The sequence below is a fragment of the Nannobrachium achirus genome, assembly GCF_963921795.1.
Source record: "Nannobrachium achirus genome assembly, chromosome: 16".
In the NCBI taxonomy this organism is placed as follows: Eukaryota; Metazoa; Chordata; class Actinopteri; order Myctophiformes; family Myctophidae; genus Nannobrachium; species Nannobrachium achirus.
Window position 1 is genome coordinate 38710681 of NC_137823.1, and position 23210 is coordinate 38733890.

The window sequence follows — 23210 nt, forward strand, 5'->3', positions numbered from 1 at the left end:
ACACACGCACACGCACACACACACGCACACACACACACACACACACACACACACACACACACACACACACACACACACACACACTGGTCAGAAACAACAGCAACAATCAGTGGAGAACCAGGAACAAGAAGGAATGAACCGCTGTGTGTGTGGAGGAAGGAGGGAAGGATGAACACATGAAAACAGAGAAAGACGAATAAAAGACAGGATGGTGAGAGGAGGAGGACAGACGCACAGCAATGCACGCATAATAACAACGCACACATTATTGAGAAGCCATTTGGGTCATTTTCAGACTGTCGACCCAAATCAAAGTTTAGGCCTATGTTAAGATTGGTTATATCAAGTCTGAACAGCAGAAAATAAAACATGAACAAAACATTTGATTGGAATCATTTTTGAAAATGTTTAACCCAAAACAGGGACCCCTCCTTGGCACAAAAGTATTTCCAGATGGGGGTATGTGGCTGACTTACATATCAAATTGAGGGTCCTTGACATGATAATTAATGTTTGGTAAAGAACAACTGCGGTAATAATGGACTTCCTCAGCTGGTTTGCTTCACAATTTACAATTTGCTTGCTTTTGTTTGTTTTTGCCACCATTGTTTGTACGAACACCCAGATGAACTGAACGAACAGTCAAAGATGGTGCACTGCTATAGAGGCAACCACAGAGCTGTTGGGAACCCTGTATTTATTTATTTTTTGATATTTTTTGTGCTTTTTCTGCCTTTATTGATTGGGGTACAGTAGGCTGACACGAAACAGGGAGAGAGATGGGGGGGTGACACGCAGCAAAGGTCGTCAGGATCGGGACTCGAACCTGCGACGCTGCAAGGGCTAGATTACCAGCCTAGGTGCCTGGACCACTACCTTGTGGCCCAGGCCCAAATGTCATTGTTATATGCTTGTGCTAATATCAACCGCAGATGGGATTTGATCCACCAACAGCATGCAAGGCATTTGCTTTAACCATTTGATTTAACCACTACACTAGACAGCCAAAAAGTTTGAGAAACACTGACTTATTAGACTACCATTAGTGTGTAAAGCGGAGATCGAAGTGGAATGTTTTGCGACGGTAGAAGAAGGAGTTAGCACTGACCTCGCTGAAGGGGCTGGGCAGGGCGGAGGAGTCCATGTCCACGCTGACGTAGGAGTCGTCAGCAGACAGGTTGGAGTTGTCCGCAGACGGAGCAGCGTGAGGAATCACCAGGTTCACCTCCTTCCTCCTCTTAGGCTCAGACTCCTCACTCTTCTTCTGAAAGCACAGAGTCATGTTGCATGTGACCATGCCTTATAGCAAAAATAAAACCTCAAGACTGAAAAATGTTTGCATGACCAAGTCCTGATGTGAGATGTGTGAAACAGCGTGAAAGGAGTTCCCTGTTTCCTAAAGCAGTGGTTCTCAACCTGTGGGTCGGGACCCCCAGGGGGAGGTCTCCGAATAATTTTGGGGGTCCCCAGATGATTGACTTAATGTGCAACACTGTTTTCTCACTTAACAGTAAACAAACCAACATAAAGTTTAAGTGTATAGAGGCTATCTGCAAATTTATAAAGTGACAATTTAAGGGTTTTTTAATACCTCTAAAATGACTAATTAAACATTGGCCAAATTGTCAAATATTACAGGCAGAAATTGTGAAAATAGCCGATCTACATGCTCACGACGCCTCGCAACGTGAGGCGTTGTGAGCATGTAGATCTGCTATTTTCACAATAGAAACGTGTTATACAAAATGGAATGCCTCAACTATAGTGCTTGTCAGGGTGGGGGGTCCCCAGTTAAAATATGGGGGCTGTGTGGCATTTCAAACTGAGCATCCTTGAAATGAAAAAGGTTTGAGAATCACTGTATTACAGTGTGTGAATTTACTGTAATACCGTGTGACTTTACCTTCTCAGCATATTTCTCTCTCTTTCTCTTGCGATCCTTCACTTTGCTGCTCTCCTCCTGTTGTCTCTTCTCTTCCTGCCTCACACGCACTACATAGGACACAACACACGCATACACTTAAAACCTGGACTGGCATGGATCAGGTTTTGAAAATTAAGCCAATGAGGAAGTCAATTAAAGGTCTTATGACATCAAATGTCATAATTTTTTAATTTTAGGATTTTCATTTACACAAAAAAACAAACAAAAAAAAAACAGAACTTTCAACATTCAGTGTTTCTTCTGTAATCTGTAGTTTTTTTAAATTACTAGGCTCAGAAAAGTGAGTTTGATGTCATAAAACCAGCAGCAGTTCTCATTATTAATACAGTTATTGTAAATTATGTTCTTTTTCATTTTAAAATGGATGATAAAGTAGACCATGCTTCTAGGGCTTCTACTGGTTCCACTGAGTGAAGAGTGAAGGAACTGTATCGCTGGACATAAAGGTGATGACATTTTGAGTCATTCTCAGTACGGGAAATAATATCAACTTTCAGCATAACATACTGTCGGATTATTATTAGACATGACATAACAGTTGATTTTCTCCAGTCCTCGAGGCAGTGAGGTAAATTCTGCTGTCGACTTGAAGTCAAAAGTATTTAACTTGAGACGTAAGAACATCTCTCCACTGTAGATCGTCGTACTCTAGCTATTTTGGCCTGACGCCATTGTGCGACAAAGTGTAAAAGGGGATTTAAGTGGTTATTCAGATTAATCTAATCTAACAACTCTATTCAGTCCTGTGCCCGGGGGGTATGCACGCAGACTCACAGTACAGTATATGAGGGATTGAATGTAGGTAATGTTGGAGAACCCAGACTGGTACCCGTTGGGCAGAACAGTCACCATTGATGTCCAGTTGTACAATACCCGTTGTATCAGTCTGTGATGTCAGTACTATGATGTCAGCATGCAGACAGGCAGCCAGCCATAGTGGCAACACTGTTTATTATCAGTGATGTCAGCATGCAGACAGACGGTCAGACGGACGGACAGACATTCGCTAATTTGTGACCCCTGTCACCTGCATGTCATCTCTCACAGCATCCATAAACCTCCTCTTTGACCTTCCTCTTCTCCTCTACCTGGCAGGTACATCTTCAGCATCCTTCTCCCAATGTACCCCTCATCCCTCCTTTTCACATGTCCAAACCATCTCAACCTCATCTCTCTTGCTTTATCTCCAAATCCCTCCAAAACTAATAGAAACTAACCCTAACCCTCAATAAGAAAATAATTGATAGTTGTAGCCCTGCACTGCCCTAGTGAGAACCTCTCTCCTCTGACAAGTTGCAGACAGTGTGCGTGTACATGAGTGCGTGTGTAAACATACATTTCTTCTCCAGCTCAACGTCGTCCAGCAGTAGGCTGACCACTTCCTTGGGTTTCAGAGAGTCTGGTTTGAAGTTTCCTCCAGAGATGACCACTCGCTGGATCTGTGGAAACACCACCAACACAACAACTCTGCTGATGACGCTGCACTCCACTGATCTCGAGTTAGATCTCGACAACCTCGTTCCCCCCAAACATTCGGCTCAAATATTGGGAGAAATGCTAGGCTGCCACCAAAACACGGAATGGCTTAGCAAAAAAACATTAAAGATATCGACTCCCAGTCCAAACTCAAAACTAACCTAACAGAATTGCTGAGCTTAAAATACAATTGAGCTTAGCAGTAGAACATCTTTGATCACTTTGGTAGTAGCATCCTCTGCCCCCCACCACCCCTGCCTTTTCTGTATACAGTATATACCTTTTAATGCTACTGTGCTTTTAAGGATAATTGTGTATTGTATTGTATTGTATTGTATTGTATGTATTATATGTATGCATTGTACAGTATGTCTTATTTAAGCCCCTGGTGCCTTTTCTGTTATCCCTTTAGCATAACTTTTGACTGTACTACCTATACTGTTAACAATCTTGTTCATAAAGTATTCAATCAATCTATCAAAGTGCTTCAGCACTTAAACCCTATAGACATCATTGAAATAATTGTACAAGATTGTATAATTGGCTATTTTCGCCACAGAATAGGGTCACTAGGTTTCATGGTGGTTGATGGAAATGGAAACGAGTGGTTGGATTTGAGCTTGCCAATGCCAATTGTGTCTCCCAACACTCCGGATGTAATTGTGACAAGTAAAGCCACAAAGACTGTTTTGATTTTAGAAATTGGATGTAACTTTGACACGTATATGGATGCTTGCTTGGGCTATAATATCAGCCACTTGCACAATGCACATACCATCTCTGCATGTGGGTACAATTGTAAAACAATTGCTCTGATATTTGGCAGCTATAAAATATACTGTGTGAGGAACGCAAATTGTTGGACTGGCGAAAAAACAACAACACACAGGCAAAACAATGAGGCAAATACTGTTCTGTGTGCCGCTGACATTTATATCCCAAACTGTTTTGGTAGCCCAGGCCCCACACAGAACATAATGTAATCGTGATCTTGATATATTTGGATGTCTCTGATTGAACATCAAACTTTAATCCAGCACAGCACTCAGACCACTCTGGGGCGTTATAATATTCAACAAATCAAACCAAGGAGGGTTGCAGTCCATATACTAGGAATTTTGAGCGTAAGGATAATAAAGTCACCACAGTTCCTTTGGTTTGGGGTTGATTTAAATCTTTTTTAAGTGTAGATTAACTATAAAGACTGCTCAACAGAATGACACATTGGCTGATGTCATCATAACCCATGGCAAAGTTGATTACTACTGAAGTAAAGATGAAAATAATAAAAACTGAGAAAATGTGCACGCAAATAAGGATTTGGTGTATTGTTTGTACAAAAGATTACTATAAATTATTTGAAAGGTTTTGTAAGTGTATTTCCTCATTATGGACGGGAACCCCCTTTTGTGTTATTACCCCTCAGGCCGAGAACACATTTTTGTGTTGTTGTTGCTATGTACAGTAAATAGCAACATAATTGTTTTGTAAGTTTTTTTTTCTGAAAACAAATGGGTCTAAATGGGTTACTTGGTGTTGTTCACACATGTATTCTGTCACAAATTAAAAGTATAGCATGCTATGTCATTTTCTAAAAAAACTGGGTGTCTGGATCCATGACAGTATTGATACTGAAGTAAAAACAATTTGAGTACCGGTACTGTTTCCACCACTGATTGAAAGTCAAAATGAAGAAATTAAACGTGTGTGTGTGTGTGTGTGTGTGTGTGTGTGTGTGTGTGTGTGTGTGTGTGTGTGTGTGTGTGTGTGTGTGTGTGTGTGTGTGTGTGTGTGTGTGTGTGTGTGCGCGCGTGCGTTCGTGCGTGCGTGCGTGCGCGTGCATGCGTGTGTGTACCTCGCTCTTCTCCTTGGCCCGCTGTAGGATCCTCTCCTCGATGGTTCCCTGGCAGATGAGGCGGTACACGGTGACCTGTTTGGTCTGACCCAGCCTGTGAGCTCTGTCCATGGCCTGCTGGTCCACCGTGGGGTTCCAGTCACTGTCATAGAAGATCACCTACACACGCACACACACAGAGTGTCTATTAACTCTTTTACTGCTTTGAACGAGCAGGCTCGTCCATTTATTCAAGTAGCGCACGGCCATGAAAGAGCGGTCGTTCGTTTGTTCTTTTCCCTGTCTGAGCACTGTGAGCAGATGAGGGGAGGCGCGCGTCTCTACAGCAGCAGCTCCCGTAACGCTAGTCTTAAATCTTGATCACAAATAAACAATAATGGCGGCGGGATCACTTTTCTGGTCGTTTTCTATGCCTGGATCTAGGCTCTCTATTTCTATGCTCCTAAACAACTGGTGCAAGCGAGGGACAAAATTCAGCCTCGTTCAATGCGCCCAGCCGTCTGTGTTTTTTTTTTTTTCAAGACTCGGTGACAGATACGCCAGGCTTTTACAAAAGATTGCGGTTGGAAATAATGGATGGATATTTTTCAATAAAATCGCATAGGTAAGCTACTTTTAAGCTACTTTGATGGCAGTTTAAGACATCCTTATGTGGCAGTAAGAGCTGTTAATGGTATCTAATCCCATCACCATATTGGGTAGCTTTTGGTGACATCCCCCCAATCGTTTTTACCCCCGTCATGCATATCAAGTCCTCGTTGCTGTCGGGCAGGAGTCTGTACGTTTATTTAGTCTGTGACTAAATAACCACTACATCGGAGGTTCTTTTTTATTTCCTGATAAGTAACGATCTTGGACATCTGGATATCTACCCGAGGAGAGGAAATGGGAAGAGGAGATGGGAGGACAGGAAATCAAACAAATAAATCGTCAAAAAAGACATTCCAGTCCGAGCCGAGCAGGCCATATGGGTGGATTTTATTGTCATGATATTGTATTGATGAGGTGGCTGTTTGCTATGAAACTATTGCATTGTCATGATATTGTACTGATGAGGTGTCTGCAGGGGTGTCACACCAAATTCTGGGCCCTGGGTACAAGGATTCACTGCGGGCCCCCGCACAATTATTTTGTCAATCACATGATACACTACCGGCCAATAACCGACTCTTCAGGAAGTAGCTTCCCTCAGCAACCAGTGTTTACGATGGTGAAGGATTCTTAACCTCTTATTCCCCAAATCCTGCTCAGAAAATTAAGTTCTACCACTCCATGGATTCGTATCGGTTGCGGTGGATTGCGGCGCCGCTCCGGTGGTCTGCGGTGACTCCGGGCGAAAAACGGACGAAAAAAGCAATACCGCGACTGACCACTAGTTTAGCAACTTACACAGTATAGCTTTAACTATCGGTGCCGCACTGTGAGCTTGTAGATATGCTATTTTTGAAAAATTGTGAACATTTGTGCAAGTCTTTCTTTTTTTTGGGAAAAACCTATGTTTCTACGTATGTCAGTAGGTTTTTCATGTGAAGGACCCCCAAAATGATATGATAATGATATCTCAAAAAATGTTTAGTTACAGGGACCCCCCAGAAGCAAAGTTTTAGTTAGAAATGTTCGCTTAAAAAATACATATATTCAAAGATTTGCACACATTTTCAGGACTTCTCAAAAATAGCAGATCTACAAGCTTGCAGCGCGGCATTTTCAATAGCTCAAGTATAAAATAACTAAAGCCCCTCCACCTTGGGCCCTAGTAACTCAGTCCCACTTTTCCCCCCTTGTGACGCCCCTGGGTGTCTGTTGAAACTATCTATTGCATTGTCATGACATTGTATTGATGAGGTGAAACTCACAGTGTCTGCTGCCGTAAGGTTGATGCCCAGTCCCCCAGCCCTCGTACTCAGCAAAAACACAAAGATATCCGTCCTGCAGAGAAAGAGACACACACACATTTTTATTACTACTTGTGAGGACATCAACATTTTAGGATGGTGATTTTATTCGACATCCTAAGCCGGAAATAACCAATCTACAAACTTGTGGTGTGTTGTGGGCTTGTAGATCGGCTATTTTCTGTGCACGATATTGGCACAAAATCAGGCATAACTCCAAACCACAATCCCCCAAAACTAACCTCTAAATGACTAACCCTAATCCTAACCCCAGTCTGAACGTTTTCCTGATTTCAAAGCCCAACTACCCTAATCCTTTCTTTTAACAGTAAAAGAACCATTTCTCTTTACCGGGAAAATGGTCCTCATGTGACACGTCTAATTCTCAAACTCTACTATACTTCTGGGGACATTTGGACCTCGCAAGTATCGTAATACAAGTACACACACATAGAAATAGACAGGGAGACACACACACACACACACACAGTGTAACATTAACCATGCTATAAGCATACATATGGACAGTGATTTTAAGCAGGGTGGATGGAACACTGGTGAACTCCATGGATGTTTCACTAAACCGCAAACTCGACATACCCCCCACCCCCACAGAGACAAAGCCCCTCTCCCACAGACACACTAATGCAAACCAGAGCACTGCATGCACGCACACACACACACACACACACACACACACACACACACACACACACACACACACACACACACACACACACACACACACACACACACACACACACACACACACACACACACACACACACACACACGTGTGCAAACACACATCTGACTCTGCACAGACGTGCATTCATACACATACACACACAAAACACACACACACGTGCCACACCTTTGCACACGCTACGCATCCTTAACCACTTAAACCATAAATACTTTTTTGACCAGGGTTACCCAGGGATCTATTTGTCCGCTTTCTTTTGTTCCTCTGCACCAAAAAAAAAACGTGCTGTGAGCTTACAAATATGCTGTGATCTTAAAAAATTACTATTTTCACCAAATAGTTCACCAATTAGGACGAGCCCAGAATTCGGACGCTATAGGGTTCATGTGGTTCAAGACATACAATAAGATAATCTTAAAATATATACGATGGTATATACAAATTTGTTTTCATTCATACAACATTTAGTGCCATTGATCCAGGCTGCTCTGTGTGTGCGTGTGTGTATGCGTGTGTGTATAAGTGTGCGAGAGTGTGCAAACCCACCGACTCTGGAAGTCAGCCACCATGTCTCTGCGTTCAGAGATCTTAGAGGATCCGTCCAGACGCATGTAGGTGTGTTTACGATGCACCATGTACTCCTGAGAGAGAGAGAGAGAGAGAGAGAGAGAGAGAGAGAGAGAGACAGAGAGATCAAAACATGGTCTGAGTTAAAGGGATATTCCACTTTCAACAGGGAAACAGCTTATGGGCTTTTTAAGCCTGTCATAATGACGGTGTCAGACGCTGATCGCTGAGCTCAGTAAGAACAGTTTTTGATTGATTGATTGAATACTTTATTAACACGAAAATTTACTGAACAAGTAGTACAAAGGTCAAAGGTTATGCTAAAAGGAAAAAAAGACTCAGTGGCGTGTTTCCACTGTGGTCCACTGTACTCAATTAATCGGTAATACAATACAATACAAATACTGTACAATACAAAACACATTGGAATACAAAACTGTAGAACTGTAGTAGTTATACTGGTATTAGCAGCTGTTATTGTAATCTGGTTTGTGTCAGAACGTTCTCAGGTCCAACTGATCGAGGAATCATTTGACATGAGGGCTAATAACACTGAAAATGGCGGTTTGTGGCTTTTTTAATTTCCACATTTTTAAACGAAAAACATACAACCCACACTCACCCCCGCGTGGAATACATGAATAATGTGAAATTATTGAATTTAAAACACAGATTGTGAGCTTCCTCTTATGGAACATTCTAACCACAGAACAGTGGCGTCAGTTCAGAAAAAGCTAAGGTATGGCAACATGACTGGTGTCTTGCGCGCGTGCAAGACACCAGTCATGTTGCCATACCTTAGCAACAAGCATGATACATTTATTTTAAGAAGTACATTTTATTTTTTCCCTGTTTCTACGGTTTCTTGGGCTGGATATGGCAGCCTGGAACGGTTGTTCAAGTGCAGCTAAACTTGGCATGTTAGTAAACGTGCCACAATTAACAATAAAGAATTGCACCTGTGCAGCTGACCTGCGGAACCTGGGAACATACCATTTTGTCAAGATGGGGAGAATACAAGTGTGGAGAATATAATTATAATACCTTGTTAAAGTGACCATTTTGTAAAATTTTGCATTTGTAGTTATTTTATTTAACAACATAATGAACAGCACAGATAGACAAAGAGACATTCATGGATTTATATTTAAAAGTAACTTTTATTTTACCCCCTGGACCCAGGGTATGGCAGCTGCATACCCCTGCCATACCCCAATTGACACCCCTGCCACAGAAACGCCAGTTCTGAACCAGTTTCTCACCCAGGTTTCCCAGACCGTGGGAGGGATTTCTCAACCTCGGCGAGAGGTCAGAGGTGACCGCGCAGCCTCTGCAGGTCTTAGAGCAGAGTGAACTCAACTTCTCTTTTTTTTATTCTTTTTTTTTTAAGTTTTAAGTGGATCTCTGAGGAGCGGAGAAGATAGACTAGATATTTCCGGTTAAAGGTCCACTCCAAGGCGGAGGGGTCGACAAGCACTTATATTTAAAGCTGCAATCCCAAAGTGTTATGTACCAGCTGAGACCCAGGTTCGAAACCGGGTCTTCCTCCCGCATGGGACACGGAATCCCCGCTTGTCCAAGGGGGAGATATAGTGGTGACCTCTGCTCTGATAACATTGTCTATCAGAATCTGATCGATTCAGATTCAGGTTTACCTATGATCCTAGATTATATTTTCTATGCATCTGATGTATTACCTTCATGTTTACCTTGCTTACTGTATAAATCGCTCTGGATTAAGAGCATCTGCTAAGTGCCTAAATTGTAAATTTAAATGAACGATGCAGTTTTGAGATCAATTGACCTTAAATCTAGTATAATGCATTAAAACCGGGAAAGCATGTCATTTTAGATTTTAGCTGCGTTTAATAAAAAAAATAGAAGATGTACAAGCTCACAGCGCGTCACAAGCTCATACATCTGCCATGTTTGCAAATTTTTGAAAGATCTTGAAAGTGTGAGAACTAAACTACTGATTTAGAAGTCATAGAAGGCCTCTGGTCTTAATGGGATAAAACAACTCTGTAATCATGCTGTGGCATAGTATGAAATAACTAATCTTTTTTCAATCAAATAAGTTCCGTACTGCAGCTTTAATAGGAAATGTCTGCATGGATGCTGTGTTGAGAGCCAAGTTAGCGCACAGAGATCCCACATCGTACTACTTCTAGAAAACCACAAGCCTGTTCCCATAGACACACTGAGAAACAGAAAGTTGATATTCTATACACCCGCTGTGTGCTGAGCTGTGTGTGTGTGTGTGTGTGTGTGTGTGTGTGTGTGTGTGTGTGTGTGTGTGTAACCGCTCGCACATGTGTGACTGTGTGTGTGTCTGTGCATGTGTGCGTGTGTCACTGTGTTGCCAGACTTTGTGAGAGAAATTCAGGCAACCAGGTCTATGAAAACAAGGCCAAAAGAAGCGTCTAAACACATGAGCACTTCAAACCTGTATACATCGGCTATTTGAAAATAAACTATCTACAAACTCAAACACAAATACGAGCTTGTAGATCTTCTATTAAAAATCACAGAAAAACAAGCCCAAAGTCGCTTATACTAAGTGGACATGTGTGTGCGCGTGTGCGCGCGAGTGGGTGTTGTGTGTGATGGGAAAGGGTAGTGGTGTGGGTGTGGGTGGGTGTGGGGCTGGGGCGGATTACACTGATGAGGTGACAAGTCGATCTGCCCTCGAACGACCAGACTCCGCCAAAACATCTCAAACCGATCACGCCTCACCTCGAGAGTCGATGACGACTCGCACAATCGTCACCTTCCCCGGCAATATCCATCATTTGACACTTTGCCCTGACAACCCCACCCCCCCTGCACACGCACACGCACACGCACACACACACACACACACACACACACACACACACACACACACACACACACACACACACAGCTACACCCAACAGGGTGACCCCCGGGTCCCAAAGCGCCCCCCCGCCCCGGCTCAGTGTCTGGCCCCGTTCCCAAACATCCCCATCTGCTGTGAGTAAACGCTGTATTAGGGAACATTAGCCTAGCCGCTGCACTAAGGCCAACAACCAGTCATGGAAGGAGCACTCACTTTTTACTAAGTATCAATACCACGATTTAGAAATACTAAAGTAAAATTCCATGTATTCCAGATTGACTTGAGTAAAAGTACAAAAGTATTGGCATCAAAATCGGTACTTCAAGTCGTTTTCAGATGTATACAGCCAACGTGTATATGTAAGGCTGAAGTGGTTAATGTGTGTTTTGTGAGTTAGTCGGAGGCCTTAGGGTTTTTTTTTCGCGCTAATCAGTCTAAAAGCGCCACATTTTGCACAGATGTAGCCCAGGCCATGCTCTAATGATTTAGCTAGGGCGCCCGAGTTGGCGACCTTCAGGGTTGCTACAGCGGCCAAATCAAGTTGGGCTCCCATCGACTTTCTATACAGGAGGATAGAAAGTATTTAAATAGGATGTGAGGGGTCTAACTAGGGGTTTGTCATGATGCTCCATTGCAAGCATTTGTTTTGCACAAAAAACATTCCTTGGGCTAGAAATGGCCCCAGAAAACAGCCACAAAACTGTGAAAAGTGATGACTCATCACTTTCCATCACTTTTCATCACTAAACCATCGTTTTCTGGGGCCATTTTTAGCCCAAGGAATGTTTTTTTTTTTTGTGCAAAACATATGCTTGCAATGGATTCAGCATCATGACAAACCCCTAGTAGACCCCTCACATCCTACTTAAATACCCAGGAAAAAAATGTTTTTTATTACCATTCTCCCTAAGGTCCCCGACTAAGTAAAAAAAGTCCAATATTTGCCTCTGAGATGTACTGAAATTTGGAGATAGTCCAGTAAAGTACCTCAAATTGGACTGGAGTACAGTGCTTGAGTGAATGTACGTAGTTACTTCCCAGCATGCTACAGTAATAAGTAGAACATGGATCCAAGAAGCAGGAAGGCAGCGTTTAGCTCCCTGCTGCTCAAATCTCCCTCCTGATGATTGAACAGCTGAAATCTAACCCACAAATAACAGCCTCACACATCAAACACACGTCCATGTCAATTTGGACAGAGATGATTCCTTCACTACAACACAGCACCTTCACATAGCCGAGGTATAACACTCACACACGCATACCCTGTCCTTGTACTGCTATACTTGTGAGAACTTTTGAAAAATGTTCCAGTGACTACAGCACAGTCATTCCTTAACATCTAACCTTAAAGGACAATGAAATCAAACCCTACGCTGATTATAGTAGTTTCTTTGCAGTTTAGCTTAAAAAACTACAACAGGTTAAAGGACACTTAGTTTTTTTACAACAAGGGTTCATATTTTAGGGGTGAAGTTATGAAGCATTATGAATGCATAATGCACTATGCATGCCCTCATAATGCCTTAGAAATGTGGGCTTCATAGAAAGTGTTACCAAATGTTTTAATTTACTGCTTTCTAGTGTTTTAGCGATTTTAGCTATTTTGATTTCAGTGGGTGGGGGCATGCGTACAAGTGGCTAAATATGTATGTTTAGACCCAATAAGCTGATGATTTCTTTATTACTATTTACAGTAACACTATTAGCACCCATAAGTTACATCTGCCCATGAAGGATTTCGGTGCATCATGGGAATGGGTTTATTGTGTCTAAAAATACATATTTAGACACTTTTAAGCATGCCCCCACCCACTGAAATCCAAATTGTTTGTAAATTAAAACATTTTAACACTCATCTTTTCTTTTCTCTAATTACAATCTAAGATATGAAGCCTTGTTGTAAAAAAACAAAAAAAAACAGTTGCCCTTTAATAACTAGGCAGGCTGCATAGACGGGTTTCTGGTCCACGTTACACTGATAAGAACTAGATGCGCACGCAAGGTCGGTACCAAAATTAGCCAATGAAACCAGCGCTCCCCAAAACAACAGGTTTGGGGATTGGTGGGAATTGATTACATGATACATTCAGCTGTGCATTTAGTCTCAATGTTTGTAAACAAGAAACCGGTCTATACTATATGGCTGACCTCATAATACACAGTGATGTGAGCAACACAGCTGCAGCTAATCCCATTAAAATTGGGTTTGTTCGATTTAGGTGTGTCAATGTGCATTGACAATACTGCTGTCAACATAGCTCTGGGTTTTTACCATGCTATTTCCGGTTACCAAAATTAATGAAATTTAGTCCAAACAGGCAACGACACAAAGGCACATCCCTAACGAAATTGAATTTGCATGACAAAAGAAATCATCATAATGAAGGGAGTGTGGTTTTGACATCAGACGTTGGTACTCTATAAAGCTATCTAACTTCTTTTAAAACCAAACAAAGATCATACCCCTATAAGAGCCAGCTGTAGCTGAGTGTGTAGAGTATAGAAAAGTCTTTGGTTCCACGCCCCAGCCTGCTCAGTATACGTGTCAAAGTGTCCCTGAGCAAGACATATACAGTAACCCCTCCTAGCAGCTCCCACATGTGCACGAGCCATGACCATCTGAGCGGCCATCAGCTGGGTGAAGGTGAAACTGTAATTTCAGGGGCCCGGGCCGCTATGCTGCCAGTTCGTCTTGTATGTCTTTCTTCCAACCAGGCACACTCCATTACATTGAGTAAGGGTCCATTTGGTTCATTAGTCATTACCATCTATCATTTAGCTGGGTTGAGCCCCACAGAGCCCCTTCAAGATCCCCTGGGACTCCCTGAAAAAACAATGGTTTATTGCGTATGGATGGCATTTGTATCGCGTTATCGTGACTCCTATGCTGAATGTCAACTTCGGCATGGTGATTAGACGTGAAGGAAAAGAGGGATTTGACAAACGAATTGGCTGAAAGTCGCACACATCTCTAATCTGGAAGTACTTGATGCACTTCTCTGGCCTATTCTTCGGAGGGTGGTGCTGACTGGCACCGTTCTGCCAGCGTAACGCGAGTCAGTCACCACCACCACCGCAGTGCGATACGGTTAAAGCAGTCTAAACAAACACGGAGGCAGAGCGCATTCAGTTAAAATGGAAACGCTGTCTGTAAGCACTGAGGCCTGGCACTCTCTGTTAGGAGACTGCTGACAGAGAGAGAGAGAGAGAGAGAGAGAGAGAGAGAGAGAGAGAGACACAGATACAGACAGACAGACTTCTCCATCAGACCACCCCAGACGACCCAGTGAGATGCGCTGCCCAAAAATGTGATCATCTTGAAAAAGTTGGTATAGCCAACTGGACACCAAAAGAGTGACGACAACAGTCTATCCACATCTGCATCCCTCCCTTTCTCTATCTCTCTCTCTCTCTCTCTCGTCTCTTTCGGGTGGAAACCTCATATGTCCAAAACTGTTACTTTTCAGGATACACATTCAAAAGAATCAAAAGCAGCAGAACCACAAGCTCAAAATACGGCGCAAAGCGTTTTGATGCTTTCGTCTGACACTGTGGCTGTAGTATGATCAAGTTAGCAGGGTATAAATTTACAAACAAAAAAAAACAGAAAAAGTTGGAATATGGAGATAAGAGGTTTCTGCCTGAGAGTGACGATATAGTAAATTAGCTCCATGTGGAATAAGTGGGAGAGAAACTGGCAGCCGGCTGTAAACAGTCTAACCCACTGGTTATCATCACCAATGGTCCACAGTCCACTAGTGCTCCATGGCATCATTACAGTGGTGGTGGGCCATGGGAAAATAGTATAAAATGTGTTAAATGCATCAACTAGAAAAGTGCGCTCCACAGAGGGCAGATCTCCGCCAGGCTCGGCTTGCTTGCCTACCCAGGGCTGTCTGTGTCAGGCGTAGGTTGCAGCCATCAGGACAGAGGGTGAAAAGGGGGTGAGTGTAGCCAGTGTGGTTCAGACCCTCTCCCTGAAGACCAAAAAGCTTAATATCTCCCTTAATATCTTAATATTTGATTGAGGGCTTTTAGCCGAGTTGACCGAGCCTTCGCGGTGGCCAGCCCCTGACTCTGGCACACTCTGCAACTCCACATTCGCTCTGCTCAGTCATTAGAGGATTTTCAATCCTTACTAAAAACAAATCTCGCTTGCTTTTAATGCTGTTTGACCTTGTAATTACCCTGGCACTCACAGCATACCTTTGATATGCTTCATGTTGTTTCGTTTTCTATTTCTGCTTTGCTTCCTTCTTTTTTAATTTCTTTTCTCTTTTAGTTTCTCTTAGTTTCAGCGCTTTGGTTCGACCTTGGTCATTGGAAACGTGTTATATAAATATAATCTTGATTTGATTACAGTAGATTAGATTTAGGCTAGTGGATAAGATGTTTGGCTTTAGCGTCTCTTCCTGTGCGGGGAAACCCGTGAGTTCAAACCTGAGTTCAAGTCAAATTATATACATGTATAGCATAGTTGTGGTGAGGTGGGGCAGGCCTTGAGCATTGTTCAAAATATGCTATAGGCATCCACAGGTTTCATTTAAGTCCATTCATCTTAGTGACGCCTTCGAACCGATCATCTAAGATTAGAACTACGTAACGGTCGGTTCATTCTTAGACGGTTGTCTTCATTGTGTTTCGACGAGTGACAAACTCAATCAAAACCAGACGCGGAACAAAGTAAAATAACCTTAAAAAGGTGTGTCTGTGTCTGCTGGGTGTGACGGGTGGCATTAGCCATTAGCGTAGAATGGCTAAGCTGGGTGTTATCGGCAGCATCTAAAAGCATTCCCAGCGCTGTGTATTTCCTACATGAGACATTCCCACTGTTCACCAGCCTGTCCAGACGCACAGGAAGACAGTCCTTAAGCACCTGGGCTGGGCCCGTCTGCCACACCAGACTGGAGCTGGAACAAAAACCCACTGGTGGATGACCTACTCAGATTTATTTACCGAAGTAAAACTAGCTTGTTTATTATGTTTTTTTTTAATAGCCAAAGTATGAAGCACGGCTTAAAGTAGTAGTTCACCCTTAAGTACAGTACTTGAGTTATAACTAATGACGACACCATGCCAAAGCTCCAATCAGGGTTCCCACACATCTTTACCAATTCATTTCCTAAACTTTTCCAAAACCTTTCCAGAATATTTAACCCGATTTCCAGGACTATATAACAATAATTCAGCTCAATAACGAGTCGCTTACTCCTATGTGCAATGCCCAAATACAGATAGTGTATGCCAGTGGTTCTCAACCTTTTCAGGCCGTGACCCCGGAAATAATCATAATATGTGAACTGGGGACCTCAGCACCCTGACGAGCACTAAAGCACTAAGAGTAGATGAATTTTGTATAACCCTGTCCAATGATGTGATGTCACCATCCTGGTGAATAAGCTACATTTCCACGGCCCGAGTGACGCTATGGTGACAGGACAGGACGCCACAAGTTCATTGTTGTTCAGTGGGAGCCGTTAGTGTGTAACACTTCCTTTGAGAGCCTTTCAGCTCAACACCAGCAAACCAGAACACAAACCAACATGTTCATAAAGTCTTTTACTTGCCGTTTCTGATGTTGTTAATGTCTGATAAACCTTAAAGTGTGTTTTGGAGTTGTCTGTCTATCTAACTATTAGGGGTGTAAAATACCAAATCGAACCGGTGTACCAAACCGAACAACCCTGTACCGAACCAAACGGACCGCACCAAATGAACCGAAATTTTTATGAGGAACTAAAATACAGGTTCCACAACAACAACAACATACTACAAGCTGGTGCACCATACCCATTCACACCAACACCCATCCTTGCTTAGTGGAGTGTTGGGGAAGAGGAGCGCTTGTTTTTCGCACCTTAAAGCTATACTGTGTAAGTTGCTCAACTGGTGGTCTGTAGCAGTTTAGCAAACCGCGGTCGCGTTTGCTTTTTTCGTCCGTTTTTCGCTCGCTGACCGGGCCGTCAGACCACCGCGTCCGCCTCGCCTCGCCGAGACGCTTTCAATGAGGTCTCCCGTGTCCTTCTACGAGCAGTGGTTGGGGAGTTACATGCTAGACTCCTCCAGTGTAAACACTGCAGTGTACTTCCTGAAGGCGTGTTTCCTAAACCCACCAGAGAGCCCGGCAGTGTATGTTCTGCGCTGTGATTGGCCGGCAGTGTATAACCCTCGCTGTGATTGGCCGGTAGTGTGATGACGCAATTTTTCCGCGAAAACCGGTCCCGGGCAGGGATCATAGAAAATATATAAAGAGAAGGCTTTAGAAGCTGAAAATAACGGAGTGGGGGTTCTAAAACTTTAGCGATTTAACAGCTAGGACCATTTTAAGATTTGTTTTATAAAAAAGGTTACATGGTATAACTTTAACATCCTTAACAGTGAACAGTGAAATTCTAGGGAGCTTCTTTTTTTACCCACTTTGAACAGAATGTACAATGATAAAGTTCAGTTCAAGTCTGTTCGAAATAGCCTATAGTTAACGTTGTTAAAAAGATATTGATGATATATATTAACCCCCTCAAGAACCCCCCCCCCCCCCCCCCCCCCACACACACACACACACACACACACTTTGAGAAATAATGTCCTAGAAGTTGGGTATTGTTAAAAAATATAATAAATAAATACACATAGTGTTAAGAAATTTAATATATACATTTAAAATATCAAGAAAATGTCTGTAGTTTTTTGTATCGAAAGTGTCAAACCGTGATGCCAAAATATCAAACTGAACTGTGAATTTTGCAGAATCATCTATCTATCTATCTATCTATCTATCTATCTATCTATCTATCTATCTATCTATCTTTTGTGGTGTGGCATGTGTCTCCTGTCTAACTGGGAGGCCCCTCACCCCATGCCCTCATGAACCCCCTCCTCTCTTCTCCTCTTACTTCTTGCCATCGCTCTCCCATCTGTCTCCCTCCCTGCAGATGAGCCCTGCCTGCTAATTAGGGCCCTGACCTGTTAATTAGCCCGCTAATGAGAGCGGTTAACGAGGGACAGGAGGTCAGGCCAACCTCCCGATGAGGACAGACTGTCAAACTGGCAAACAAGAAAAGGAGTGTGTGTGTGTGTGTGTGTGTGTGTGTGTATTGTGGGTATTGTGTACATTTGTATTGATCATACTACAGCGTCACACAAAAGCATCAAAAGTAGCAGCCTGAAGGTCTGAAACGCTGCGTAAAGTGGTGCCGTGTTTTGAGCTTGTAGATCTGCTACTTTTGATGCTTTTGTATGAGTCTGTAGTATGATCAAGTAGGGCATTAATTTATGTAAAAACATATATATCGTCGTTGACCTTGTATGCCCAAAACCTTCATTTTTTGTTATTATTTAAAATAAATAGCCGATCTACAAGCACACAGCGCCTCGCATCGCCAGGTGTTGTGTGCTTGTAGATCTGCTATTTTCACTTCTACAAGCACACAACGCCTCACATCGCCAGGTGTTGTGTGCTTGTAGATCTGCTATTTTCACTATTTTTGTGCGACACTTTTATTTACAAAAACAAAACAAAAACAATAATAATAATAACATACAAATTTGAAACTTAGGAGATACAAGGTTTCTGCCTGACAGTGCATGTGTGTGTGTGTGTGTGTGCGTGCGTGCGTGCGTGTGTGACTGTGTGTGACTGTGTGTGCGCATGCTCCAGTACCTCCAGCAGGTCGATCATGCGGGTCATCTGGGAGTAGATGAGCACACGGTGACCCTGGGCCTTCAGTCTGCTCAGCAGCACGTCCAGGGTGTGCAGCTTACCACTGTCTGTGATCAGACTCTCCTTATCTGAGAGAGAGAGAGACACCCAGGGAGACAGGGAGAGAGAGAGAGAGAGAGAGAGGTCTTTATTAATATTAACCCATTAGGACCTGATGCCAATTCTACAATTGGCATTCTACAAATGCCTGCTAAATCAGTAGTTCTCAAACTACTTATGAAATGTGGATATACAAGGTTTCCGACGGTGATGAAAACTTGCAGTCCCTGACCACAGTAGAGAGAGAGAGCATAATGACTCTGTCAGGTGGAAACCTCATATGTCCAAAAACTGTTATTTCAAATTCAAATGTAGCAAAAGTAGCAGATCTGTGAGCTTGCGGATCTGCGACTTTTTATGTTTTGTGTGAGGCTGTAGTATGATCAAGTAGGGCTGTTAAAAGCCATTTAGACCGGGAACGCAAGTCTGTGTCATGTTAGATTTGAACCGCTTTAACCATTATGTTATGCTTTATCTATTGAAAAATAGCAGATATACAAGCTCACAGTGTGTAAATGTGCTATTTTTGAAAGATTGTGAACATTTGTGCAAGTCTTTGAATATTTTTGACACGATTCTATAAATGTCTTCTAAATCCTTCTTCTAAATCAGTGGTTCTCAAACTTTTTAATGTCAAGGACCCCCAAAATTACATGCATTTGGCCGCAGACCCCCATCTCAAAATATGTTGTTCTAGGGACCACCCAGAAACAAATCAGTTACAAATGTTTGCTTTTAAAAAGATATATTAAAAAATGTGCACGGTGAGCTTGTATACTGTATCTGCTATTTTTTCAATAGTTAAAACATGAAATAATTCTAGGCCTAAATGGGTTGATTTACAAAACCAAACGTTAGAATACAGAGATAAGAGGTTTCTTCCCTGACGGAGGTGATAAAGTGTAATTTACAGTTGGTGTCACAAGCGGCCGCGGTGGAGAACCAATCCTGGGTGACAGTTGGTCTCTGATGCCCCATCAGGTGACCTCCAGCTTGACCATAATCACCAATCAAACACGACCAACGAGCTTAGTGATCTGACCCTGTGGCCTAGTGGGCCACGAGGAGTTAAAGGAGTAGTTCACCCCCAAAATGACTTTGTTTATATTGATTACTCACCCCATGGAGACTTGAGTTCAATAATATTTTTGGGGTTTTGTAGCATTCCTAAGACAATAATTTGATTACAATAAATGTACCCCCGTTGATTCCAGATGGGGACCCGAATGCATTTGTGTCCCCATCCGGAATCAACAGGGTAAATTTACTATAAACCATCAATTTTGAGGTGTACTTACTGGAGTATTTCCAATTTCCAATACTTTTCGTTCTACTCCACTACATCTCAAAGACAATTTTTACTCCACTGTAAATATTTGAATACTTTAGTTAGTAGTTACTTTGTAGATTTTGATTATTATTACAAAACCTCTTCAGACCAGTATAGACGATCAAAGGATGTTTTTCTTTCTTTCTTTCTTTCTTTCTTTCTTTCTTTCTTTCTTTCTTTCTTTCCCAATGTTATACATATGAAAATTGGGACTTTCTCTGAATAATGCCAATACTTTAGTACTTTTACTCAAGCACATTTTGAATACAGAACTTGTACTTGTAACAGACTATTTCTACAATAGGCTGATCATATTGTTTACTAGTAAAATAGATTGTGAACATGTGCAAGTCTTTGACGAGTAAAATAGCCGATCTACAAGCTTTGACTAGTAAAATAGCCGATCTACAAGCTCACAACACCTCGCATCGGCTATTTTACTTAACTCATTGAATGCCATTTCAAGATGGCCCCCAAGTACCAGACTGCCACTATCCTAGATTTCTAGTGCACGGATCAATTTTTAGTGCACAGATCGTGCACGCCCATGCACCATATATGCATCATATGTGTAGTACTTTTTAACAGCTTTCAAACAAAAAAATCCGCTTGGAAATCCGTTCAGGCATTCATGAGTTACAAGCCTTCAAAGTCAGACAAAACAGCCATTTTTGACATTTTGAAAGATGTGTTTGTTTGTTATGGGGCTACACATGCAATTTCACAATTGCGATCATGCCTAATACATTTGAGGCATTTTTAGAATTTTTTTTATAAAAAAAAAATTTGAAAAAAAAAAAAAAAAAAAAATTTGTTTTTTTCAAAATGGCTTCCAACTCGGGAAACTCGGGCTCTGGCAGCCTGGGACTACTGTAATAACTCGGGAAACTCGGGCCTTGGCAGTCAATGAGTTAAGTAAACAATGAGAGTACTTATTCCATCACTGGACAATGGTCCAGAGAGAGAGAAAAAGAGAGAGATAGAGAGAGAGCGAGAGAGGAGGGGGGCTATCCATCGACCTGCTGACAGGCTCGTGGTGGTGGTTGACTGCGGGGGACCATGACCCCTGAGCGCGGGGGGATGTGTCCCAGGTCACAAGGTCAGGGGGGCCCGGTGGGCACACGAGACTCCCTGTGGGGGAATGGGGGAGCTGGGGGGGCTTCTCTATGCCCCCCGCGCTCAGCTTCGACACTTGTTCACTGAAACCCTTCTGTGCCGCTAAAAAGAAAGACCCCTCGTTCTAACATGTTTCTGTGTCCTGAGATGCACGGCATCGTCAACGAGACGGCGCCTCGTAAACGTGACATATGTCACACGACACAAAGGGGCCGTGAGGTCACTGCAGAGCGAAAGGGACGACGGCGAGTTGCTTCATTATGAAGATGGTTCAACTATCAATTCACATTGAAGAGATATTGAAGAGACCTATAATAGCCGATCTACAATGGCACGTTGTGAGCTTGTTCAATCGGCTATTAGAACTATTGTAAAAGGTTTCTCAAAATACAAAAAAAATACCCAAAAGGTAGGCATAGATCTAAAGGGTAAGGCGGCAAGCAAGACATGTCCCTATATTTGTTTGACAAACACACAACAACGGTTAATGAAACATGACTTTTTAAAGCCTTAAATATTTTCTTTAATTATTGTGTTTTGTATTGTCTTGTATATTTATTTGAATATTTAGGTTGTGTTTAAAGATATACGAGATTATCTAATTGGAGTTGATGAACATTGGAATTTCATTGAACTATGGTACTACAGCAACTGCAAAAATGTTAACGTATCGATGTATTGACAAACTAACACCAAAATATTACAAGACAAACAATATATTGTGTAAAAAAAGAACTAGGGGCACTACACCAGTGGTTCTCAAAGTGGGGTCTGTACCAATAATTAATAAAGCATCACAATCATTTTAGAATAGAAAAATCTTATAATAATATAATAATAATTATTATTATTATGATAATTATTTACATACATCTTATCTTCTGGGGGTCCCTGGCACAAAACCTTTTCAGATGGGGGTCCGCAGGCACATACAATTTGGGGCTTCTTGACAGCTAAGAACCACTGCTCTACACACAACTCAGTGTGTATAAATGGAACTGGTAGGCCTGTCACAGTTAATACATAATCGTCTAATCGAAATTATTTGACACAATCACAATTATTTTGTCATAATCATCAATCGTTTCCATGTTGAAAAAGGTTCATATAATTTCAACCATTTTCAAAAATAGGGGAAATAGCAGATCTACAAGCTCACAACGCGTCGCAGCGCACTATCAATGTTCTTTTTAAAGTATAAAGTGGTCAAATATGTCAGTAATTTCTTTGTATATTTAGGTTATGTGTCATATCTACCACGTCCAACTTCAAAGCCTACAAGCCATGCAATTGTCAACGACAAAAACACAATGAAATCGTTAATCGCAACTATTTGAGTGACAATTAATCGTCATGTAAAACAACATAATCGTGACAGCCCTAGGAACGGCTCCATTCGGTTCCATTTGTAGACTTTCAGAGTCGAATGAACAACAGAGGACATTACTGTGTACACAGAGAACATCCCATCGCCTGCTGTTAGCCGCGGTAATAGCACACATCATGCTAATGTGTACCCGGGCTGAACCCCGAGCTCTGACCCCAGTGTGTGCGACACCCCGCAAAGGTCAGGTCCTGCCGAGGTGTTAAAGAGGAACTAATACAACAGATGAAGTGACTGCGGGGACCCACTCTGGGGACGGACCGAGGCCCGCTCACCTCTGGGGGTCACCGCAAGAGTGGTGTCAGCTTGTCACA

The 23210-nt window shown here is 42.4% G+C and overlaps 1 protein-coding gene across 5 annotated transcripts in view; it reads right to left on the minus strand.

Moving 5' to 3' along the window:
- The window catches only part of ino80 (INO80 complex ATPase subunit), a 97974-nt gene that overhangs the window by 15969 nt on the left and 58795 nt on the right, over positions 1–23210 (minus strand). For 4 of the 5 annotated variants that reach the window (XM_080744241.1, XM_080744238.1, XM_080744240.1 and 1 more), the window contains exons 28-34: positions 18968–19095; positions 8424–8518; positions 7133–7205; positions 5277–5435; positions 3282–3384; positions 1904–1992; positions 1109–1264 (exon numbers count right to left, since the gene is read on the minus strand). In XM_080744241.1, coding sequence (XP_080600367.1) covers positions 1109–1264; positions 1904–1992; positions 3282–3384; positions 5277–5435; positions 7133–7205; positions 8424–8518; positions 18968–19095 — 803 coding nt within the window. The remainder of the gene's footprint in view (positions 1–1108; positions 1265–1903; positions 1993–3281; positions 3385–5276; positions 5436–7132; positions 7206–8423; positions 8519–18967; positions 19096–23210) is intronic. The other variant, XM_080744242.1, reaches the window with a different exon arrangement.